This window comes from Oncorhynchus clarkii, chromosome 2, assembly GCF_045791955.1.
Source record: "Oncorhynchus clarkii lewisi isolate Uvic-CL-2024 chromosome 2, UVic_Ocla_1.0, whole genome shotgun sequence".
Taxonomy (NCBI): Eukaryota; Metazoa; Chordata; class Actinopteri; order Salmoniformes; family Salmonidae; genus Oncorhynchus; species Oncorhynchus clarkii.
In genome coordinates, this window is record NC_092148.1 from 84990299 (window position 1) to 85013098 (window position 22800).

General features: G+C 43.4%; 3 protein-coding genes across 11 annotated transcripts in view; 2 read left to right on the plus strand and 1 right to left on the minus strand.

Moving 5' to 3' along the window:
- LOC139375158 (leucine-rich repeat kinase 2) overlaps positions 1-948 on the minus strand; it is a 50658-nt gene extending 49710 nt beyond the window's left edge. For 2 of the 4 annotated variants that reach the window (XM_071116713.1, XM_071116693.1), the window contains exon 1: positions 221-948. In XM_071116713.1, coding sequence (XP_070972814.1) covers positions 221-359 — 139 coding nt within the window. In that variant the 5' untranslated portion in view covers positions 360-948. The remainder of the gene's footprint in view (positions 1-220) is intronic. The other 2 variants (XM_071116703.1, XM_071116683.1) reach the window with 1 other exon arrangement.
- Positions 745-15487, plus strand: LOC139375172 (proton myo-inositol cotransporter-like). 3 transcript variants are annotated; one of them, XM_071116732.1, is made up of 11 exons: positions 745-821; positions 2267-2778; positions 3087-3246; positions 9010-9215; positions 12439-12547; positions 12883-13046; positions 13542-13662; positions 13772-13897; positions 14044-14162; positions 14424-14576; positions 14971-15487. In XM_071116732.1, exons 2-11 carry the CDS (start codon positions 2286-2288, stop codon positions 15198-15200), a joined length of 1881 nt encoding a protein of 626 aa, XP_070972833.1. In that variant the 5' UTR covers positions 745-821; positions 2267-2285; the 3' UTR covers positions 15201-15487. The 3 variants fall into 3 exon arrangements, with proteins under 3 accessions (XP_070972833.1, XP_070972842.1, XP_070972824.1); XM_071116741.1 differs by lacking the exon at positions 745-821 and adding an exon at positions 1631-1724; XM_071116723.1 differs by lacking the exon at positions 745-821 and having other exon boundaries at positions 2253-2778.
- A 4001-nt stretch (positions 15488-19488) lies between these two features.
- LOC139375188 (kinesin family member 21A) overlaps positions 19489-22800 on the plus strand; it is a 66288-nt gene continuing 62976 nt past the window's right edge. For 2 of the 4 annotated variants that reach the window (XM_071116771.1, XM_071116781.1), the window contains exon 1: positions 19489-19918. In XM_071116771.1, coding sequence (XP_070972872.1) covers positions 19875-19918 — 44 coding nt within the window. In that variant the 5' untranslated portion in view covers positions 19489-19874. The remainder of the gene's footprint in view (positions 19919-22800) is intronic. The other 2 variants (XM_071116754.1, XM_071116762.1) reach the window with 1 other exon arrangement.

Genomic DNA, 22800 nt, shown 5'->3' on the forward strand with positions numbered 1-22800 from the left:
TTTAACTGGGTGCAACTTCAACAATTGCCTGTCTTAGATAGATGAGAATAACAGAAGTCTGAAATTGACACTTTGTACATTTAAACATCTGTCCTACAGTAAGTACACTGCATAGAGATTAAACACAAATGCACAATCAGTAGGAAACTATAAATTGGTATACATGATGGAAAATAGTATTAAATATTCTAGTAAATAACTATAATGTATGGTTTATTACCACAGTCATCAGTGTGCGCCAGGAAAAGAAGGTCTTGGATGATCTGAACCAGGGTACTTAACTGCTTCCCCTCCTGTAGGTTTTTCAATCTCACTAATAGTTTTTTCAATCTTTCTTCCAGTTCTTCCTTGTTAACCATTGTATTTGATATGTTGTTCGATAAATGACGACTTTAAATGCATGTATCTATAGTTACAATCCTCCAAAAGCGACAGTTGACTACATGAAAAGCAACAACGTTGCACTGATACTGTCACTTGCAGCCATTGAAGACACACTAACAATGTAACTGAACGCATAGCATAATACGGCAGCTGACCCAAACTTAGAAGTTGTCGTACTAGTATTTCTGAAATTCCATTCGACAAGATCCTCTTTTTTAGTGTAGGCTGTGGAGGTTGTTTCGACTTAGGAATTCAAAGACGTTCCCCATGTAAGATACAGCCAGGCGTGACTCCTTCCCTCGCCAATCGTCAGATGAATCATGTGACGACTTCAGTAAAACTACCCGTTTGGTAGCATAGCCTAGAGCAGACAGCAGCGGAGTCAGCTGTTTGGCTACAGTCCAGAAAACTTGCTCCAAAGATTATCGTCCGTAAAGGTAATATTTCCTTATAAACTGGTCGTTGTGTTATTCTGAAAGCGCAGCTGTAGCCTACTTCCTTCTGGGAAAACTCCAAAAGGCGTGTGATGAGTTTCAAACTTTCAACTGAGCATTTACAGTTCTTTGCATATTCACTGATAGATAAGCGACTAGGATAGGACTGGAAGCGGAGCTTGGCCAGTCTGTGCGGTCGTCACTAGTTACCACATCCACAAAGTAGGCTATTTCTACAGTTTATCGTTTTACAATGTGATGTTAAACCTAACCACACTACTAACGTTATGCCTAACATTAAATTAAGACCAAAAAGCAACAACAATTCCAGCATTTTTACGTTATAGACAATTTTGACTTTGTGGCTGTAGTAACTGGTGGAAATCACTGTCTGGGCGTTCCAATTGTTCTATGAATCAATGCGTAATGCGCCATTCAACGAATCACTTTACGGCACACGACCAGTCACAAGGGTCGTAACTAGCTCCTCTATCTCGTAACTAGTTACCACAGCCATAAAGTAATAAACACCGCCTATTTCTACAATGTATATTCGTGAAAGACCAAAAATCGAATGTTTTGTTGTCATGGATTTTTACGATTTAGCCCATTTTGACTTTGTGAGAATTTGCTCTAACAAAGATTCTGTTCTCGCGCTTTGTCAAGGGGCTTCCCTGTCCAGAGGTGCGCACACATAAGATATCCCTGCGCTCCATTATTGATCAGTGAGACGTGATTGGGGTAGATGGATTGCCATGTATATAAAAAGCAGTCTGCTTTAAGTTCTGTAACAGAGGGTCTGCTGTGGGTCTATTGGACATCATGCTGCTGACTGTGCCGCTTAGGCATATGTTTAGCTGTTTAACTAGGCCTATCTTGAAAAGTTGATTCAGCTAATACTTGTTTGTGAGTTAATTTCCATTTTTGGATTTGTACATATAGTTTTATTTTGTATATTCGTCATCCATTCAGTATAATAGACATCCTGCACTCAGTCTCCCATCCGCTCACCTCCCTTACCCGTAAGGGTCCGCTATTCCATATTTTATGTTTTTGGGGAAATAAGAAAACAGTAGCCTACAGACCTATTTCTTATTTCCCTATCTAAGATTTTGTGGTTGGGGAAAATGCTCAAGTTGTTAGGCATACATAGTAATACATTCCTGGTTAGAAATTAGGAATATGGCTTGGAATGGTATAACGTTGTTATAAACATGTTTGACTTTTCATGTGCGTAATCAGAGCTGATTTTATTCTAGCGTCATACATACCCTTCACTCAGTGACCAACCAAAATGGCTATCCCCTCCCCTCCATTTCACGCGTAAATGAGTCGAGTGAATGGTAATCGAAACGGAGTTACCTGTATAGCCAGCCTACTCAGGTATCTATTTTTCTCTGCCCTGGTTGAACGTATGTGAAGTTGTTTCTCTTTATGTCCCTCAACAGAAACGACAATGAATACAATATGCGTAGAATGAGCAACCCCATGGGCGTCATGAGGAAAAAAGTGACGGACGACAGAGAGCGGCGGAGTCTCATCAGAGCGCGGTCTGAATCGAGCACCAACAACCCTGGCGTCACCGTCACCTCTGCCGCCGGCGAACCGGAGCTGGCCACCGACCAGGATGTCACACCGGTATTCGTGTACGTCTTGGCATTTTTTTCTGCCCTGGGTGGCTTCCTTTTTGGCTATGACACCGGGGTGGTCTCTGGGGCTATGCTTCTCCTGAAAAAAGAAATGCATTTGACCGCTCTATGGCAGGAGTTGTTGGTCTCCAGTACTGTGGGTGCAGCGGCGCTCTCTGCCCTGGCTGGCGGGACTCTGAATGGGCTCTTCGGGCGCAGGATCTGCATACTAATGGCCAGCTTTATTTTTACTGCTGGAGGAGTTGTGTTAGGTGCTGCTCCAAACAAGGAGGTTCTTCTTGTCGGAAGGATTACAGTTGGTTTGGGAATAGGTAAGGTTTGTTTATTTAGTTCAAACATTTACTGGACAAGTAGCCTAACAATAACCAAATTGAGAGCCATGACTGACTGACCAGTTTCACATGTATGTGGTTATTTTCCCAAGCCAGGCATATAGGATTTGTTTGGAAGTCTTTACAAACACCTTTGTCTTTGTAAAGTTTACTAAGGGCAGGTAGTGCAGATACACTTTAGGTAAACTCATCCAAAATGTGAGATGAATCGTGAATCATTTCCCAGAACCTTGCCATAAACACATACTAAAAACACATATAAAGACCCCCCCCCCCCCTCCTTTTAGGGATTGCCTCCATGACAGTTCCTGTTTACCTTGCGGAGGTCTCCCCACCACACCTGAGGGGTCAACTGGTCACCACTTACACCCTCTTCATCACAGCCGGACAGTTTATTGCCAGTGTTGTGGACGGGGCCTTTACTTACCTGCACCACAACGGCTGGAGGTAAGTTTTATCAGAGATAGGCCCTATTCTATTCTATATTGCCATGGATACTCAGTAGCGAGTAATACTAGAACGGGACGCTTCAGTTACAATAGCCTACAGTTCTCGGTTCAGTTATATTTTTGGTTTAGTTAGCTTTGGAAGCTGCTTTGAGGTGTCTCTGCTAAATGCCTGAAGAAAAAAAAACACTGCATAATCTTTTGCTTTGCATCCATATTATATAGCAACCACAATATGGACATAACGATCCACTACCATCTATCTACAGTGAATGGAATAGAAACAGGCCATAATGTAAATTCTTAGGCACGGCAACTACCTCGCTTTCAGCCCAAGGAGCGATGAGTATTTTAACACCCCAGTCACTCCAGGGACTTCAGCTTCCGTTTCGAACTTCTCCTTGCATGTGTGGAAGAACGGAAGATGGTTCTAATATCAAAATTCAAATTTTATTGGTCACATATGTTATTGCGTGTGTAGCGAAATGCTTGTGCTCCTAGCTCCAACAGTGCAGTAGTATCTAACAATTAACATCAATACACACAAATCTAAAATAATGGAATTAAGAAATATATAAATATTAGGACGAGCAATGTTGGAGTGGCATAAACTAACATACAGTAGGATAGAATACAGTATATACATATTAAATGAGTATGTAAAACATTATTAAAGTGACCAGTGATTCCATGTCTATGTATATAGGGCAGCAGGCTCTAAGGTGCAGGGTTGAGTAACCGGGTGATAGCTGGCTACTGATGGCTATTTAACAGTCTGATGGGCTTGAGATAGAAGCTGTTTTTCAGTCTCTCTCTCCCAGCTTTTATGCACCTAATCTGACCTCGCATTCTGGATGATAGTGGGGTGAACAGGCCGTGGCTTGGGTGGTTGATGTCCTTGATGATCTTTTTGGCCTTCCTGTGACATCGGGTGCTGTAGGTGTCCTGGAGGGCAGGCAATGTGCCCCAGTGATGCAGTGTGCAGACCGCACCACCCTCTGGAGAGCCCTGCGGTTGCTGGTGGTGCAGTTGCCATACCAGGCGGTGATACAGCCTGACAGGATGCTCTCAATTGTGCATCTGTAAAAGTTTGTGAGGGTCTTAGAGGCCAAGCTGAATTTCTTCAGCCTCCTTCACCACACTTTCTGTGTGGGTGGACCATTTCAGATTGTCAGTGATGTGTACGCTGAGGAACTTGAAACTTTTCACCTTCTCCACTGCGGTCCCATCGATGTGGATAGGGGCGTGCTCCCTCTGCTGTTTCCTGAAGTCCACGATCAGCTCCTTCGTTTTGTTGACGTTGAGGGAGAGGTTATTTTCCTGGCACCACTCCGCCCGGGCCCTCACCTCCTCCCTGTAGGCTGTCTCATCATTGTTGGTAATCAGGCTTACTACTATTGTGTCATCTGCAAACTTGATGATTGAGTTGGAGGAGTGCGTGGCCACGCAGTCATGGGTGAGCAGGGAGTACAGAAGGGGGCTGAGTACACACCCTTGTGTGGCCCCTATGTTGAGGATCAGTGAAGCGGAGGTGTTGTTTCCTACCTTCACCACCTGGAGGAGGCCGGTCAGGAAGTCCAGGACCCAGTTGCACAGGGCGGGGCTCAGACCCAGGGCCCTGAGCTTAATGATGAGCTTGGAGGGCACTATGGTGTTGAAGGCTAAGCTATAGTCAATGAACAGCATTCTTACATAGGTATTCTTATCCCATCTGGTGTGTCCAGATGGGATAGGGCAGTGTGTAGTGCGATGGCATTGTCTGTGGATCTATTGGGGCGGTAAGAAAATTGAAGAGGGTCTAGGCTGACAGGTAGAGGTGACATGATCCTTAACTAGCCTCTCAAAGCACTTCATGATTACAGAATTGAGTGCTACGGGGTGATAGTCATTTAGTTCAGTTACCTTTGCTACTTTGGGTACTGGAACAATGGTGGACATATTGAAGCAAGTGTGGACAGAAGACTGGGATAGGGAGAGGTTGAATATGTCCGTAAAGACTCCAACCAGCTGGTCTGCGCATGCGCTGAGGACATGGCTAGGGATGCTGTCTGATATCACCATATTTGTCTATGAACATCAAATCAAATCAAATTTTATTTGTCACATACACATGGTTAGCAGATGTTAATGCGAGTGTAGCGAAATGCTTGTGCTTCTAGTTCCGACAATGCAGTAATAACAAGTAATCTAACTAACAATTCCAAAACTACTGTCTTGTACACAGTGTAAGGGGATAAAGAATATGTACATAAGGATATATGAATGAGTGATGGTACAGAGCAGCATAGGCAAGATACAGTAGATGGTATCGAGTACAGTATGTACAAATGAGATGAGTATGTAAACAAAGTGGCATAGTTTAAAGTGGCTAGTGATACATGTATTACATAAGGATACAGTCGATGATATAGAGTACAGTATATACGTATGCATATGAGATGAATAATGTAGGGTAAGTAACATTATATAAGGTAGCATTGTTTAAAGTGGCTAGTGATATATTTACATCATTTCCCATCAATTCCCATTATTAAAGTGGCTGGAGTTGAGTCAGTGTCAGTGTGTTGGCAGCAGCCACTCAGTGTTAGTGGTGGCTGTTTAACAGTCTGATGGCCTTGAGATAGAAGCTGTTTTTCAGTCTCTCGGTCCCAGCTTTGATGCACCTGTACTGACCTCGCCTTCTGGATGATAGCGGGGTGAACAGGCAGTGGCTCGGGTGGTTGATGTCCTTGATGATCTTTATGGCCTTCCTGTGACATCGGGTGGTGTAGGTGTCCTGGAGGGCAGGTAGTTTGCCCCCGGTGATGCGTTGTGCAGACCTCACTACCCTCTGGAGAGCCTTACGGTTGAGGGCGGTGCAGTTGCCATACCAGGCGGTGATACAGCCCGCCAGGATGCTCTCGATTGTGCATCTGTAGAAGTTTGTGAGTGCTTTTGGTGACAAGCCAAATTTCTTCAGCCTCCTGAGGTTGAAGAGGCGCTGCTGCGCCTTCTTCACGATGCTGTCTGTGTGAGTGGACCAATTCAGTTTGTCTGTGATGTGTATGCCGAGGAACTTAAAACTTGCTACCCTCTCCACTACTGTTCCATCGATGTGGATAGGGGGGTGTTCCCTCTGCTGTTTCCTGAAGTCCACAATCATCTCCTTAGTTTTGTTGACGTTGAGTGTGAGGTTATTTTCCTGACACCACACTCCGAGGGCCCTCACCTCCTCCCTGTAGGCCGTCTCGTCGTTGTTGGTAATCAAGCCTACCACTGTTGCGTCGTCCGCAAACTTGATGATTGAGTTGGAGGCGTGCGTGGCCACGCAGTCGTGGGTGAACAGGGAGTACAGGAGAGGGCTCAGAACGCACCCTTGTGGGGCCCCAGTGTTGAGGATCAGCGGGGAGGAGATGTTGTTGCCTACCCTCACCACCTGGGGGCGGCCCGTCAGGAAGTCAAGTACCCAGTTGCACAGGGCGGGGTCGAGACCCAGGGTCTCGAGCTTGATGACGAGCTTGGAGGGTACTATGGTGTTGAATGCCGAGCTGTAGTCGATGAACAGCATTCTCACATAGGTATTCCTCTTGTCCAGATGGGTTAGGGCAGTGTGCAGTGTGGTTGAGATTGCATCGTCTGTGGACCTATTTGGGCGGTAAGCAAATTGGAGTGGGTCTAGGGTGTCAGGTAGGGTGGAGGTGATATGGTCCTTGACTAGTCTCTCAAAGCACTTCATGATGACGGATGTGAGTGCTACGGGGCGGTAGTCGTTTAGCTCAGTTACCTTAGCTTTCTTGGGAACAGGAACAATGGTGGCCCTCTTGAAGCATGTGGGAACAGCAGACTGGTATAGGGATTGATTGAATATGTCCACACCGGCCAGCTGGTCTGCGCATGCTCTGAGGGCGCGGCTGGGGATGCCGTCTGGGCCTGCAGCCTTGCGAGGGTTAACACGTTTAAATGTCTTACTCACCTCGGCTGCAGTGAAGGAGAAACCGCATGTTTTCGTTGCAGGCCGTGTCAGTGGCACTGTATTGTCCTCAAAGCGGGCAAAAAACGTTATTTAGTCTGCCTGGGAGCAAGACATCCTGGTCCGTGACTGGGCTGGATTTCTTCCTGTAGTCCGTGATTGACTGTAGACCCTGCCACATGCCTCTTGTGTCTGAGCCGTTGAATTGAGATTCTACTTTGTCTCTGTACTGGCGCTTAGCTTGTTTGATAGCCTTGCGGAGGGAATAGCTGCACTGTTTGTATTCGGTCATGTTACCAGACACCTTGCCCTGATTAAAAGCAGTGGTTCGCGCTTTCAGTTTCACACGAATGCTGCCATCAATCCACGGTTTCTGGTTAGGGAATGTTTTAATCGTTGCTATGGGAACGACATCTTCAACGCACGTTCTAATGAACTCGCACACCGAATCAGCGTATTCGTCAATGTTGTTATCTGACGCAATACATGATGCAACTTCCATGGTGTTTTCTCACCTTTACTGGAGACTCTGTAATGGATACATCAGCTCTTAGTATTTTGAGTGAGATGATGAAAATATACATTGTTGATAAATGTTTTAAAAAATATATGAAAAAAAAACAAAGTCCAGCCAAAATACACACCAAGATGTTCAAACAAAAGCAGCAGGTAAAACATACCTGCAGTCAACTTGTGCAATACGTTAGGAGATAAAGCAGATCGCGTTCTTCATTTCACCTGTCACATTATTTTTCATTATGAAGCTTATTGCTAGTCCCCAGTCACATGTTGTTTGTTTACAAGCACACAACCATGAGAGACAGGAGCCTCAAATAAAATGTTATTCGTCATATTCTTCGTCAACAACAGGTGTGGACTAACAGTGAAATGCTTACTTACAGGCTCTTCTCAACAATGCAGAGAGAAAGTAATAATAGATGCATAATGAGTAACAATAACTTGGATATATACAAGTTTAGGCTGTTCTATCGTGGTTTTGGTTAAACATCTTGGTGTGTATTTTGGCTGGGTTTTCTTTTTTCCATTTCTCAAATGTGCCATATTTAGAAACTGGAGGAAGCATTTGGCAGTGGCTAGAGAGAAGAGGCAGTGGCTAGAGAGAAGAGGCAGTGGCTAGAGAGAAGAGGCAGTGGCTAGAGAGAAGAGGCAGTGGCTAGAGAGAAGAGGCAGTGGGTAGAGAGAAGAGGCAGTGGCTAGAGAGAAGAGGCAGTGGCTAGAGAGAAGAGGCAGTGGCTAGAGAGAAGAGGCAGTGGCTAGAGAGAAGAGGCAGTGGCTAGAGAGAAGAGGCAGTGGCTAGAGAGAAGAGGCAGTGGCTAGAGAGAAGAGGCAGTGGCTAGAGAGAAGAGGCAGTGGCTAGAGAGAAGAGGCAGTGGCTAGAGAGAAGAGGCAGTGGCTAGAGAGAAGAGGCAGTGGCTAGAGAGAAGAGGCAGTGGCTAGAGAGAAGAGGCAGTGGCTAGAGAGAAGAGGAAAATTGGTGTGGATTTTAAATGTGTGAGAAACAACTTGCCCTCATCCAGAATTCCTGTTATGTCTTTGACTGTCCTTGACAACTAAACTATTTTTTATATGTGAATCAGTCTGGGATAAAATACTGGTGTAAGTTTAGGTGTTTGGCTATGATTGGAGCCTGTTCTTGTGTGAAATTAAAATGTTCATTTCCAAAAGCAAACCATCAGGAACTTAAAACAGCTCTGTGGAACTGAAGTTGATAATCCCCCCCCCCCCCCCCCCCTCCGTGTGTGTGTCCCTCTCTCTCACTCCCTATCTGTCTCTCTGTTTGTCTGCTGTCTGTAGGTACATGTTGGGTCTGTCCATTGTCCCTGCGGTGCTCCAGTTCTTTGGTTTCCTATTCCTGCCAGAGAGTCCCCGCTGGCTCCTTCAGAAGGGCCTTACCCAGCAGGCCAGGCAGGTGCTCAGCAGGATCCGCGGGGGTCAGAACATTGAAAAAGAGTATGACAGCATGAGGACCAACATCGAGGATGAGGAGAAGGATGCAGGAGGTGACACATAGAAGTGCACACACACACATACGTTTACGCATGAATTTCGGACACCGACACACACACTAGCCGTGGCACATCCAGATGATCTGAAACAGCGACCCATAGACACACAGTACCAGTCAAATGTTTGGACACACCTACTCATTCAAGGGTTTTTCTTTATTTTTACTACTCTTGCACACTCTTGGCATTCTCTCAACCAGCTTCATCTGGAATGCTTTTCCAATAGTCTTGAAGGAGTTCCCACATATGCTGAGCTCTTGTTGGCTGTTTTTCCTTCACTCTTTGGTCCAACTCATCCCAAACCATCTCAATTGGGTTGAGGTCGGGTGATTGTGGAGGTCAGGTCATCTGATGCAGCACTCCATCACTCTCATTCTTGGTCAAATAGCCCTTACACAGCCTGGAGGTGTGTTTTAGGTCATTTTCTTGTTGAAAAACAAATGATAGTCCCACTAAGAGCAAACCAGATGGGTTGGCTTATCGCTTCAGAATGCTGTGGTAGCCATGCTGGTTAAGTGTGCCTTGAATTCTAGTGTTAAGTGTGCCTTGAAATGGCTACTTTAAAGAGTCTCAAATATAAAATATATTTTGATTTATTTAACACTTCTTTGGTTAATACATGACTATATTATTTAATAGTTTTGATGTCTTCACTATTATTCTACAAGGTAGAAAATAGTAAAAATAAAGAAAAACCTTGTAATGAGTGGGTGTGTCCAAATATTTGACTGGCACTGTGTATATATATATATATATATATATATATATACAGTGGGGCAAAAAATTATTTAGTCAGCCACCAATTGTGCAAGTTCTCCCACTTAAAAAGATGAGAGGCCTGTAATTTTCATCATAGGTACACTTCAACTATGACAGACAAAATTAGAAAAAAAAATCCAGAAAATCACATTGTTTATTTGCAAATTATGGTGGAAAATAAGTATTTGGTCAATAACAAAAGTTTATCTCAATACTTTGTTATATACCCTTTGTTGGCAATGACAGAGGTCAAACGTTTTCTGTAAGTCTTCACAAGGTTTTCACACACTGTTGCTGGTATTTTGGCCCATTCCTCCATGCAGATCTCCTCTAGAGCAGTGATGTTTTGGGGCTGTTGCTGGGCGACACGGAATTTCAACTCCCTCCAACGATTTTCTATGGGGTTGAGATCTGGAGACTGGCTAGGCCACTCCAGGACCTTGAAATGCTTCTTACGAAGCCACTCCTTCGTTGCCCGGGCGGTGTGTTTGGGATCATTGTCATGCTGAAAGACCCAGCCACGTTTCATCTTCAATGCCCTTGCTGATGGAAGGAGGTTTTCACGCAAAATCTCACGATACATGGCCCCATTCATTCTTTCCTTTACACGGAACAGTCGTCCTGGTCCCTTTGCAGAAAAACAGCCCCAAAGCATGATGTTTCCACCCCCATGCTTCACAGTAGGTATGGTGTTCTTTGGATGCAACTCAGCATTCTTTGTCCTCCAAACACGACGAGTTGAGTTTTTACCAAAAAGTTATATTTTGGTTTCATCTGACCACATCACATCCTCCCAATCTTCTTCTGGATCATCCAAATGCTCTCTAGCAAACTTCAGACGGGCCTGGACATGTACTGGCTTAAGCAGGGGGACACGTCTGGCACTGCAGGATTTGAGTCCCTGGCGGCATAGAGTGTTACTGATGGTAGGCTTTGTAACTTTGGACCCAGCTCTCTGCAGGTCATTCACTAGGTTCCCCCGTGTGGTTCTGGGATTTTTGCTCACCGTTCTTGTGATCATTTTGACCCCACGGGGTGAGATCTTGCGTGGAGCCCCAGATCGAGGGAGATTATCAGTGGTCTTGTATGTCTTCCATTTCCTAATAATTGCTCCCACAGTTGATTTCTTCAAACCAAGCTGCTTACCTATTGCAGATTCAGACTTCCCAGCCTGGTGCAGGTCTACAATTTTGTTTCTGGTGTCCTTTGACAGCTCTTTGGTCTTGGCCATAGTGGAGTTTGGAGTGTGACTGTTTGAGGTTGTGGACAGGTGTGTTTTATACTGATAACAAGTTCAAACAGGTGCCATTAATACAGGTAACGAGTGGAGGACAGAGGAGCCTCTTAAAGAAGAAGTTGCAGGTCTGTGAGAGTCAGAAATCTTGCTTGTTTGTAGGTGACAAAATATTTATTTTCCACCATAATTTGCAAATAAATTAATAAAAAATCATACAATGTGATTTTCTGAATTTTTTTGTCTAATTTTGTCTGTCATAGTTGAAGTGTACCTATGATGAAAATTACAGGCCTCTCTCATCTTTTTAAGTGGGAGAACTTGCACAATTGGTGGCTGACTAAATACTTTTTTGCCCCACTATATATATATATATATATAAGGTAGAGAGAAGTTTGAGGAGTGAGGGTGTTCAATTTATTTTACAGTACAAGGGGAGGGTCATGTGAAAAATGTTTGAACTTTGGGGAGGGGGGTGCAGTTTTCATAATGACACCTTGAGTTGGACCAGACCCTCCCCCCAGTAAATGTTGATTTGTTCCTAAGGTTGCATTTACACAGGCAGCCCAGTTGTAAATCTTTTTTCCACTATTTGTTCTTTTGACCAATCACATCAGATCTTTTTCAGTGCTGATCTGATTGGTCAAAAGACTGAGAGCCTAAGCCTCTCAATGTGTGTTCTTAGTTCAGAGGCAACACTTTGTTTTTCTTTGGCTGCCTTTACACAGGCAGCCCGATTCTGATCTTTGTTTCACTAATTGGTATTTTGACCAATCAGATCAGCTCTGAAAAGTATCTGACGTGAAAAGATTTGATTAGTGGAAAAAATATCAGAATTTGGCAGCCTGTGTAAACGTAGCCTTTGTTGTTCAAGCATTTCATATCAGTTTTATACACATAACTTAGGCTGCATTTACACAGGCAGCCCAATTCTGGTCTTTTTTCCATTAATTGGTCTTTTGACCAATCACATCAGGTCAAAAGACCAATTAGTGCATGAAGATCAGAATTTAGCTGCCTGTGTAAATGCAGCCATAGAACACACAGATTTCTCAAATAGGTCTCACCAATTGGGCCTTTCTCCAATTTAGCAGGTTAATTAATCATATAATGCATTCTCTTGGAAACTAAAACATTTGGTGCTATAGACCCTAAAATGTATAATGCATGCAGCTGTTTTTAAATGTTCATAAAAGTGTTACCAAATTTCCCTCTGTCCACCAGGTGGCCTAGTATTGTGGCGTATGCTGACTCACCCTCCCACCCGCAGAGCCCTGACCGTAGGCTGCGGCCTGCAGATGTTCCAACAGCTCTCTGGGATCAACACTGTCATGTAGGTGTTTTCCTTAATCAGAAATCATTGTGTTTATCTATGGCCGCATCTCATTAATCTAAAGTGGTCTCATCGTCCTGTCTACCTGCCAGTCACTCTCTTCCCTACTGTATGCTTCACAGGAGGTTGGTGACACCTTAATTGGGGAGGATGGGCTTGTGGTAATGGCTGAAGTAGAATGGTATCAAATACATCAAACGCATGGTTTCCAGGTGTTTGATGCCATTCCATTTGCTCCGTTCCGGCCATTACTATGAGCCGTCCTCCCCTCAGCAGCCTCCTATGGTCTGCTTATCCTCCGTGTTCATGCCTTCTCCTTCTGTTGTCCCTATCAGGTACTACAGCGCCACCATCCTACAGATGGCGGGAGTGAGGGACGACAAGCAGGCCATCTGGTTGGCTTCCGCCACTGCTGCCACCAACTTCCTGTTCACCCTGGTAGGGGTGTGGCTTGTGGAAAGAGTCGGACGCAGGAAGCTTACGCTGGGGAGCTTAATGGGTGTGTGTATGTGTGTGTGGATATTCACATTTTATCCCAAGGGGCAGTTAGATATGGTTCTTAATAAGCTTGGGCTCCTGAGTGGCGCAGTGATCTAAGGCACTGCATCTCAGTGCTAGAGGCGTCACTACAGACCTTGGTTAAATTCTAGGTTGTATCACAACCGACTGTGATTGGGAGTTCCTAAGGGGGGGTGCACAATTGGCCCAGCATCGTTAGGGTTTGACCGGTGTAGGCCGTCATTGTAAATAAGAATTTGTTCTTATCTAACTTGCCGAGTTAAATAAATACAAATTTGAATATCCAGATTGTCATACCTTGATTTTCCAAGAAGCTAACCACTTAGCTAGCTAGATAACTAGCTATTAAGTTAGCAAACCAAATGGCAATTTCCAAATACCCCGGCATACGGTATACCGCCTAGTTTTGAACTTCAAACGTAGAAATGTGCTTTACATAAAAGTCAGAAGACTTCTTAATTTCTCTGTCTTCTAGGTACTGCTTTGAGTCTGACGGTCTTGGCTATAGGGTTCCTGTTGTCGGCCCAGCACTCCCCTGCAGTCACTCTCCATCCCACTGACACCTCTCTCAACTCCACCTCCTGCACACTATATGGGTGAGACTGGGTTGGACTTGTATTACCTAATACTGTATAAGGCTTGAGAGTTTTTTTCCTGTCCCCACCACAATAGAGTGAAAGGTGTCACACTGTTAACTGTCCCCAGGTCCTGTCAGCCCTGCATGTTGGATCCTGACTGTGGGTTCTGTTACCGTGAGAACGGTTCCACTGTATACAACTCTTCCTGCATACCTGTCAATCAAACATCGACCGATGAAGCCGCCTGGGGCAGGTTAGGGATTTGTGTGTGTGTGTGTGACTCTGTTACTTCTTGCCTGTCTGTCAGTCTGTCTGTCTTTGAAGCTGGAGATGGCTTTATTTCTGCTGTATCTGAGTTCTGTTTAGCCACATTATCTGATGTGTTTTGGCTATGTACAGGTGTTCCAATCTCAGCCAGGTCAGTGATGGGTCTCTCTGGGCCTATAACTACTGCCCCACTTCCTACTCCTGGATAGTGCTGCTTGGGCTCATCCTCTACCTGGCTTTCTTTGCTCCAGGTGAGAACAACACCCTTTCTCCCTCCCTCCCTCACTGACACACACACACACACACACACACACACACACACACACACACACACAAACAAAGTTCAAAAAGTTGTATATTTTCCCACCTGGAGAGTTTCATACCAGTTTGAAGTGTTCTTCATAGTACAGTATATATTGCTTACAGTTTTAAAAATATAAATCTCACGGTCTATAACTCTTTTCTGTCTGTGTCCTCATCTCTATCCGTGCCTGTCTGTGTCTGTGCTGTAGGTATGGGGCCCATGCCGTGGACAGTGAACAGTGAGATCTACCCTCTGTGGGCCAGGAGCACTGGGAACGCCTGTTCAGCCGGAGTCAACTGGATCTGTAACGTCCTGGTGTCACTCACCTTCCTCCACGTCGCTGAGTACCTCACCTACTATGGTGCTGCTCATCTACATAGATACTGTCTAATTGTGATGGGTGTTAAAAAGCTATAACTGAGAACCTACTGCCTGCCTAACTGATAAACTCATTGATGATTTGAATGACTGCCTGACTGAACTGGATTAGGGGTTGTAAATGCATAGTTCACTACACTAAATGCATAGTTCACTACACTAAATGCATAGTTCACTACACTAAATGCATAGTTCACTACACTAAATGCATAGTTCACTACACTAAATGCATAGTTCACTACACTAAATGCATAGTTCACTACACTAAATGCATAGTTCACTACACTAAATGCATAGTTCACTACACTAAATGTTTCAACCTCTTCTCTTCTCCTTCAAGCTAACCGGTGTCTCCATTTCCCTCTTCCTCCCTCCAGGTGCATTCTTCCTCTACTCAGGCCTGAGTGTTCTGGGGCTGCTGTTTGTGATGGGCTGTCTGCCAGAGACCCAGGGCCGCAGGCTGGAGGAGATGGAGGCCCTGTTCTCCGGAAACCTCTGCTCCTGCAGTGCGTCTGACAGGGATGGGGACGGATCCAGAAACATCCTGTACAACAGGGTAAAAGGGAGCGACATCCTCTCAGACAATGATGCCTCGGATATGGAGTAGACGTGGCGCGTCAAGGAACCTCTCTCTCTCTCACACCTTCATGTCCTTTGATTGGTGGATTTACAGGCAGTGGTGTTAAACTTACTTGACTGGGCCTTTAGCATAGAGCAGCTCTCCTAACTGGCTGGTGGACGAGACTTCAACTCTCCTAACTGGCTGGTGGACGAGACTTCAACTCTCCTAACTGGCTGGTGGACGAGACTTCAACTCTCCTAACTGGCTGGTGGACGAGACTCATTTTCTAGCCCCATGGAGAGAGTTCAGCCAAGTGCACTATGGAGTTAAAGCGTAGCATATATATATATATATATATATATATATATATTATCAGTATATCAAAGCAGTAAACATCACTGGAATATAACATTACTATTATAATAGTATAGTAGTGTATTCATTTCCAATGCTTATAAAGTCCCACAAATGTGTAGTAATGCATTTGTTTCTGTCCTTGGATTTGGTAATTTCTTTAGCTCCAGTAGTAGTAAGGTGGTACTATCTGGAGATATGTGGCTTCTCAGCCAGGACCAAAGTTTTTTTATTTTTTTATTGGCACACTAGCCTTAATTTGTTTGAATATTTTGATGACATTACTATATTTATTAATCCTTTGCTACAGATTGCACATTGATAAACCTAATGAAATTAACCTTTCCTTTCAGAAGTTTTGGGATTCTTTTTTTGCCTTGCATTCAAATCAATCAAAGTGCACATGATCAAATGCAGTCCTGTGGTGTTCCACGTGCTTGTTTTGGTGGATTATTTTTTCTGCTTGTCTTGGTGGATTATTATGTCTGGGTGGATTATTATGTCTGCTTGTCTTGGTGGATTATTATGTCTGGGTGGATTATTATGTCTGCTTGTCTTGGTGGATTATTATGTCTGGGTGGATTATTATGTCTGCTTGTCTTGGTGGATTATTATGTCTGGGTGGATTATTATGTCTGCTTGTCTTGGTGGATTATTATGTCTTGGTGGATTATTATGTCTGCTTGTCTTGGTGGATTATTATGTCTGGGTGGATTATTATGTCTGCTTGTCTTGGTGGATTATTATGTCTGGGTGGATTATTATGTCTGGGTGGATTATTATGTCTGCTTGTCTTGGTGGATTATTATGTCTGGGTGGATTATTATGTCTGCTTGTCTTGGTGGATTATTATGTCTGGGTGGATTATTATGTCTGCTTGTCTTGGTGGATTATTATGTCTTGGTGGATTATTATGTCTGCTTGTCTTGGTGGATTATTATGTCTGGGTGGATTATTATGTCTGCTTGTCTTGGTGGATTATTATGTCTGGGTGGATTATTATGTCTGGGTGGATTATTATGTCTGCTTGTCTTGGTGGATTATTATGTCTGGGTGGATTATTATGTCTGCTTGTCTTGGTGGATTATTATGTCTGGGTGGATTATTATGTCTGCTTGTCTTGGTGGATTATTATGTCTGGGTGGATTATTATGTCTGCTTGTCTTGGTGGATTATTATGTCTGGGTGGATTATTATGTCTGCTTGTCTTGGTGGATTATTATGTCTGGGTGGATTATTATGTCTGCTTGTCTTGGTGGATTATTATGTCTTGGTGGATTATTATGTCTGCTTGTCTTGGTGGATTATTATGTCTGGGTGGATTATTATGTCTGCTTGTCTTGGTGGATTATTATGTCTGGGTGGATTATTATGTCTGGGTGGATTATTATGTCTGCATGTCTTGGTGGATTATTATGTCTGGGTGTATTATTATGTCTGCTTGTCTTGGTGGATTATTATGTCTGGGTGGATTATTATGTCTGCTTGTCTTGGTGGATTATTATGTCTGGGTGGATTATTATGTCTGCTTGTCTTGGTGGATTATTATGTCTGGGTGGATTATTATGTCTGCTTGTCTTGGTGGATTATTATGTCTGGGTGGATTATTATGTCTGCTTGTCTTGGTGGATTATTATGTCTGCTTGTCTTGGTGGATTATTATGTCTGGGTGGATTATTATGTCTGCTTGTCTTGGTGGATTATTATGTATGGGTGGATTATTATGTCTGCTTGTCTTGGTGGATTATTATGTCTTGGTGGATTATTATGTCTGCTTGTCTTGGTGGATTATTATGTCTGGGTGGATTATTATGTCTGCTTGTCTTGGTGGATTATTATGTCTTGGTGGATTATTATGTCTGCTTGTCTTGGTGGATTATTATGTCTGGGTGGATTATTATGTCTGCTTGTCTTGGTGGATTATTATGTCTGGGTGGATTATTATGTCTGGGTGGATTATTATGTCTGCTTGTCTTGGTGGATTATTATGTCTGCTTGTCTTGGTGGATTATTATGTCTGCTTGTTTCATACCTACTGTATTTATACAAATTAAAGCCCACATGCATTTTTTGTAGGTTGGCATGGCAAGTGTTTCCCAGTCAAATTGAATAGTTACTGTTGACTATTTTTTAAGTACGCTACTGACTCAGGAGTACCATGTTTTTGAGAAAGTGAAATATTCTGTAGTCAATGCACTTTAATTTAAAGGGAAATCATTTAACTAGGCAAGTCAGAACTATTTCTTATTTACAATGACGGCCTAGGAACAGTTGGTTAACTGCCTTGTTCAGGGGTAGAATTACTGATTTTTACCTTGTCAGCTCTGGGATTTGATCTAGCAACCTTTCGGTTATTGGTCCAATGCTCTAACCACTAGGCTACCTGCTTTGTGAATAAAGCAAATTAGAAGCATTGCTGTATATAATTCATTTACGCTGTGAAATTGTTGATAGATACTATTTGTTGGTCAAAAAAAAAAACATTGTTTTTTCCTATCTTCAGCATTTTTCCCAGCACCATGTTCATTCAGTAGTTTACAGTATTTCCACATACTTGACATTGTGTGCTCTGTTCAAGCTCTACAGTGGGTTGTGTTGACTGATAGGTGTATCCTTGGTGATAGTCAGACCAGCTCTTGAGTGGTGCAGCGGTCTAAGGTACTACATCTCACTGCAAGAGGCATCACTATAGTACCTGGTTTGAATCCAGGCTGTATCACATCCGGCTGTGATTGGAGTCCCATAGGGCGGCGCACAATTGGCCGGAGTAGGCCATCATTGTAAATCACAATTTGTTCTTAACTGACTTGCCTAGTTAAATAAAAGGTTAATAAAAAAAAATATATATATATATATATATATAATAAATTGTTGTGAGAGGACTGTAACCAGACACTACTGCTTCTGGCCTGGGGACTGGAGGAAAGGGGGTGAGGTTCATAGGGTGTGGAGATTAAGGCCGGTAGACCTCAACAATAAAAGGACTTACCAGGGTGGGGTTAATTGGTATGGATTTAAAATGTATTGAACACAACATCCTAAGTATTCTAATATCTAACAGTAACAACTGTTGTTCTCCCCCATAAGGAGATACATATATTATTAGGGTTAGGGCACATGCAGTGCCTTAGGTGTAGGCACTGCATCTCAGTGCTAGAGGCGTCACTACAGACCCTGGTTCGATCCTGGGCTATATCACAACTGGCCAGCGGCGCACAATTGGCCTGGGTTTGGCCGTCATTGTAAAAAATAATTTGTTCTTAACTGACAAGGTTCAAGGTTAAAAAATATATTTTAAAAAGAGCACTAGATGATTCACAGGTCATATAGGCAAAGTAGCCTACTAAAAAATGTTATTAAATGGGTATTTACATCTGTAGTAATACCAGATGATTGCATGGGGGCGCTGTTTAACCTGAGTGACAGTGTTACCACAAAAGGTGATATATCATAGTAGTAATTCAGAGTGTATGACACTAAAAAGTCATGGTCACATTAAATCCTCAGCTACAACAAGAAAGCCACAAGCATCTCACAGGCTAGAGGAAAATGAAAGGGCACTGATTTGATGACAACAAAGAGTTCTGTATAGATGGAGCCTACCAACTGCTGTGTGTCTCAACTGTGTGTAAGTGTGTTGGGGAAAAAACGAATTATTTTCAAACCAAATGGTAAAATAAATGTTTATTCAATTGTTTTACTCTATGATGTAGTAGGCTAGTAGTCTTATTAGTTGTTCATGATCTTTCAGTTAGATTTTGATGATCTGACTGATAACAAGCAGTATCATGGTCCTCATTGAAAGCATACTATTATTTTGTCAGAATGGTATTCAAAGAGTACACGTGGCGTGACGTCACTCACGCACTACATTTCTTCTAAAAGTCTAAATTGGAGTTGACCTCCATGCGCATTGTGATGTCAACACTCAACCTTCACCACAGCGCACCGAGAAGAAGGCGTGGCTTGGTGACGCATTGCGGCTCGAGCAGGATCGGTGTGTGCATTGTGCGGGAGGCGTGTGTCCCTCTCCCAACCAAAGAGCAAGGAGCGAAATCGACTGGACCACTCAACAGCCTCTCCGCTCCAAACAGAATGTCGTCAAGGAATGTATTCTAGCTGAAAATGCAAGGGAGCACCGACCAGTCGCAGTATTTTATTTAAAATCTATAGACCCATAATAATCTGAAATATGGCTGAAGTGAAGTCGAGGTGAGTTGCGCTGTTGCTCAGACAACTTGCTGTTGAGTGGTGCGCACTCCAATCTCCGCCTCTCGCCAGCCAGCCTGTCGGATGAAAAGAAAACGGATAGATCCCGTTCTTTTTTGTTCTTCTATCAATCGATAGTCATTAGACTGTGGAATCATGTCGATGGGACAGGACGAAAACTCAGTCCGGGTGGCTTTGAGGTAAGTCTTCAAGCCGTACATTTAATTGCTTTACTTTGCATAACTGTCGGCACAATTACATATTTGGGAGGTAGCCTACCTGTCACCACCAGCCCAGCAGAATGCATGACCCGTTAAAGGAGATGTAGGAGATTAATTTTAGGCCTTGCATCATCTGTTGATAGTTGCCATTTTAGGCGTTTTATGATTTATTTCATAGTAGGCTAACATCAAAGACGGGATCAGAAACTCTGTGGAAACATTGGGATACATTTGTAGCCAACGGTTACATCTTTTTCTGTAAAATGTGTTGCCGTATGATGGTCTTTGAGGACAATATGAATTTAGGAATTTGCAGTTGAATTTGCAGTTGATAGTTTACATAAACCACCATATAGGGCTAAGCTATTGTGTCGCGTGTCACAGAAGTACTAAAGAAATGTGATAGCCACATTGTCTCCATGCATGACGCAGCATTATCACACGCCCAAAGAAAAAAAACAGAAGGGTGCACATATGGCAGGTGTCTTCGCATGCCATTTGTCTCTCCCACCAGCCTAGGAATGGATGGTACAGTATCATGCTTGTTTTGTAACGATTGAACGGTTGGAAAGACAGATCTGGCCTTTATAGCTCCTTGGCCGTGTGCCGGAGTCTCTTTCGGGCATCCTTTCAAAGAAGACAGTTGATCCACAGTTGATCGATGAAAGGAGCGCTTTACTGACAGGCTTCAAGGAAGACAGCCAACCGTTTAATACGCAAAACCTCTAACCGTTTCTGGTTAATTGATTCTTTGTTTACAGTTAAGAATACATTGCAATGGCCTTCTTTAGCTCAGAAGCCTACAGAAAGTGAACAGTAGCCAAATAATACGTTATTTTGTTCATACTTAAGGCTATAGAATGTGTTCATCATAGGACCCTAAAATGTTTGGTTAATTCCTTAGACAGGCTTATGTATTTTCCACATGAAGAATGAATGTCATCCACAGTCTTATCTGCAGAATAAGGCTGCTCCTTGCTAGAAGGAGACATGCTGAGGTCAGGTGGCACACTGACAGATGTCTCTAATGGCACAATGGGACAGTTGGCAGTTGGCACACATGCAGTACTAGCCTGCCTTTCACTTTGTGTGTGTGTGTCTGTCTCTCTTTGTCTCCATCTCTCCGTCAGTCTCTCACACAGACACACACCCAGTAGACCGTCTAACTAATTCAGTTTGAATATTGTGATGTTCTCTGTTAGATTAGTGTTGTATAATAATGTCTGACACAAGCAGCTGACTGTTTTGTCAGCTCTATGGTACTTCACGTCCACGGTCCCCATAGTAACAATCCTTCTGGAATAACTGAGACCCTTGACCCAGTCTCCAATCTCTGAGTTCTCATCATGTGCGTGCGTGCGTGCTTGTGAGAGAGAGAGTGACCATATTCCTGGCCCAGTCTCCTATTATTGTTAATGTCTGTATTTTCAGATTTTTTTTTGATTGAGCAGATAATGGAGTGATTGAATGGAAAGCTAGGAGGGAAGGTTGTCACATGGCAGAGGGACGGAGTTGAACCCATTCCAATACGGCCATGCAATGCATGTGTGCTTCGGAGTGGTGGCACTAAACGCTAGGCCACGTAAGCCACATCAGTCTCCTATTTTGCAAGACTTTGTCCTCCCATGGTGCCGGCCAGAGGGTCCATAGCTAATACTGAAAAGTAGTCTTCTCATTAGCAAATGGCCCATACTGAGGGGGTCGTGTTCGCCTAAAGACATGTGCTCTCATTGTTTCCAGTCCAAACTAGTCTAACTTTCTAGTTGGCTTCCCCAAGGCTGCTGACATGCGGCTAACATACTCCTCTTGACCTGGGGTCAACACGTGTGTTCCCAATCTAGTGGCAAGCCTATACATTGTATAAGCCAACCTTTACTGTGTGTGTGTGTGTGTGTGTGTGTGTGTGTGCATAGAGGGGAGAGTGATACAGGGCACATTTCTGACTATTCTCAGTGGTTTGTACAGTAAAGGCTGTATTAGTTGAAAACTCTACAGAACAGCTCTTCCTGACAGTTATTAATGGTTGTAATGAGAGGAGGAGTTGAGGTAAAGAGGTACTTGTTGAACCAGCCAGATAAGGTTATTATGTCAATGCAAACTACTTAAACTACACATAATGGGAGAGGCCCTTCAGTCATTTCAAAGATGTTTGTCTACAGTACTGACTTTTTACTGTGTTTGTGTGTGTGTGTGCTCAAGCATGTGTGTGTAAGCGTGTGAACGTGCTTGTTTCACTCACAGGGTTTGCACAAGGTGCTTAAAGTACTTGAATTTGGCACTCTGAAATTGAAGTACTGGAGTACCTTGAAAATCAGATATTTTCTCAAGTTGGTACTTGAAAAGTACTTGAATTCAAATGAGAGGAGAACAGACAATTCTCAAATATGTTAATATGAAAAATATTATAAAAATGTATTGGTCTTGCAAATTAATTTCCAGGCAGACTACTGAGTTTTATTTCCTCACATGTTTGGCTCTCTGGTTGCCAGGCTAGCTCACTCATTCCACCCACACTGCCACTCAGCCAGTCAGGCACAGAACTGCCTGATTATGCGCCGCCAAACGTCACATTGATAGCTAAAATGTCGGGCAAATGTAGATACAATCCTGCCTGGCAGTATATTGATGTTTATGAATATGTTTTGCCAGACCCAAACAGGGATGTAGTGGAGGGTAAACGCTGTTTAAGCACAGTTTTAATTGAGTTAATTATCATTTGCACACTTATTATTGTGTTCCCAGCGTTGATCAATGCTCAGAAGGCTTCTTGATCTGAGTTCTAATAGCGTCTACCTTTGCGAATGAGTGGAATCATGAATATGCTCCCTCATATTTGCCTTGTAAGCAGCAATTTAATTCAC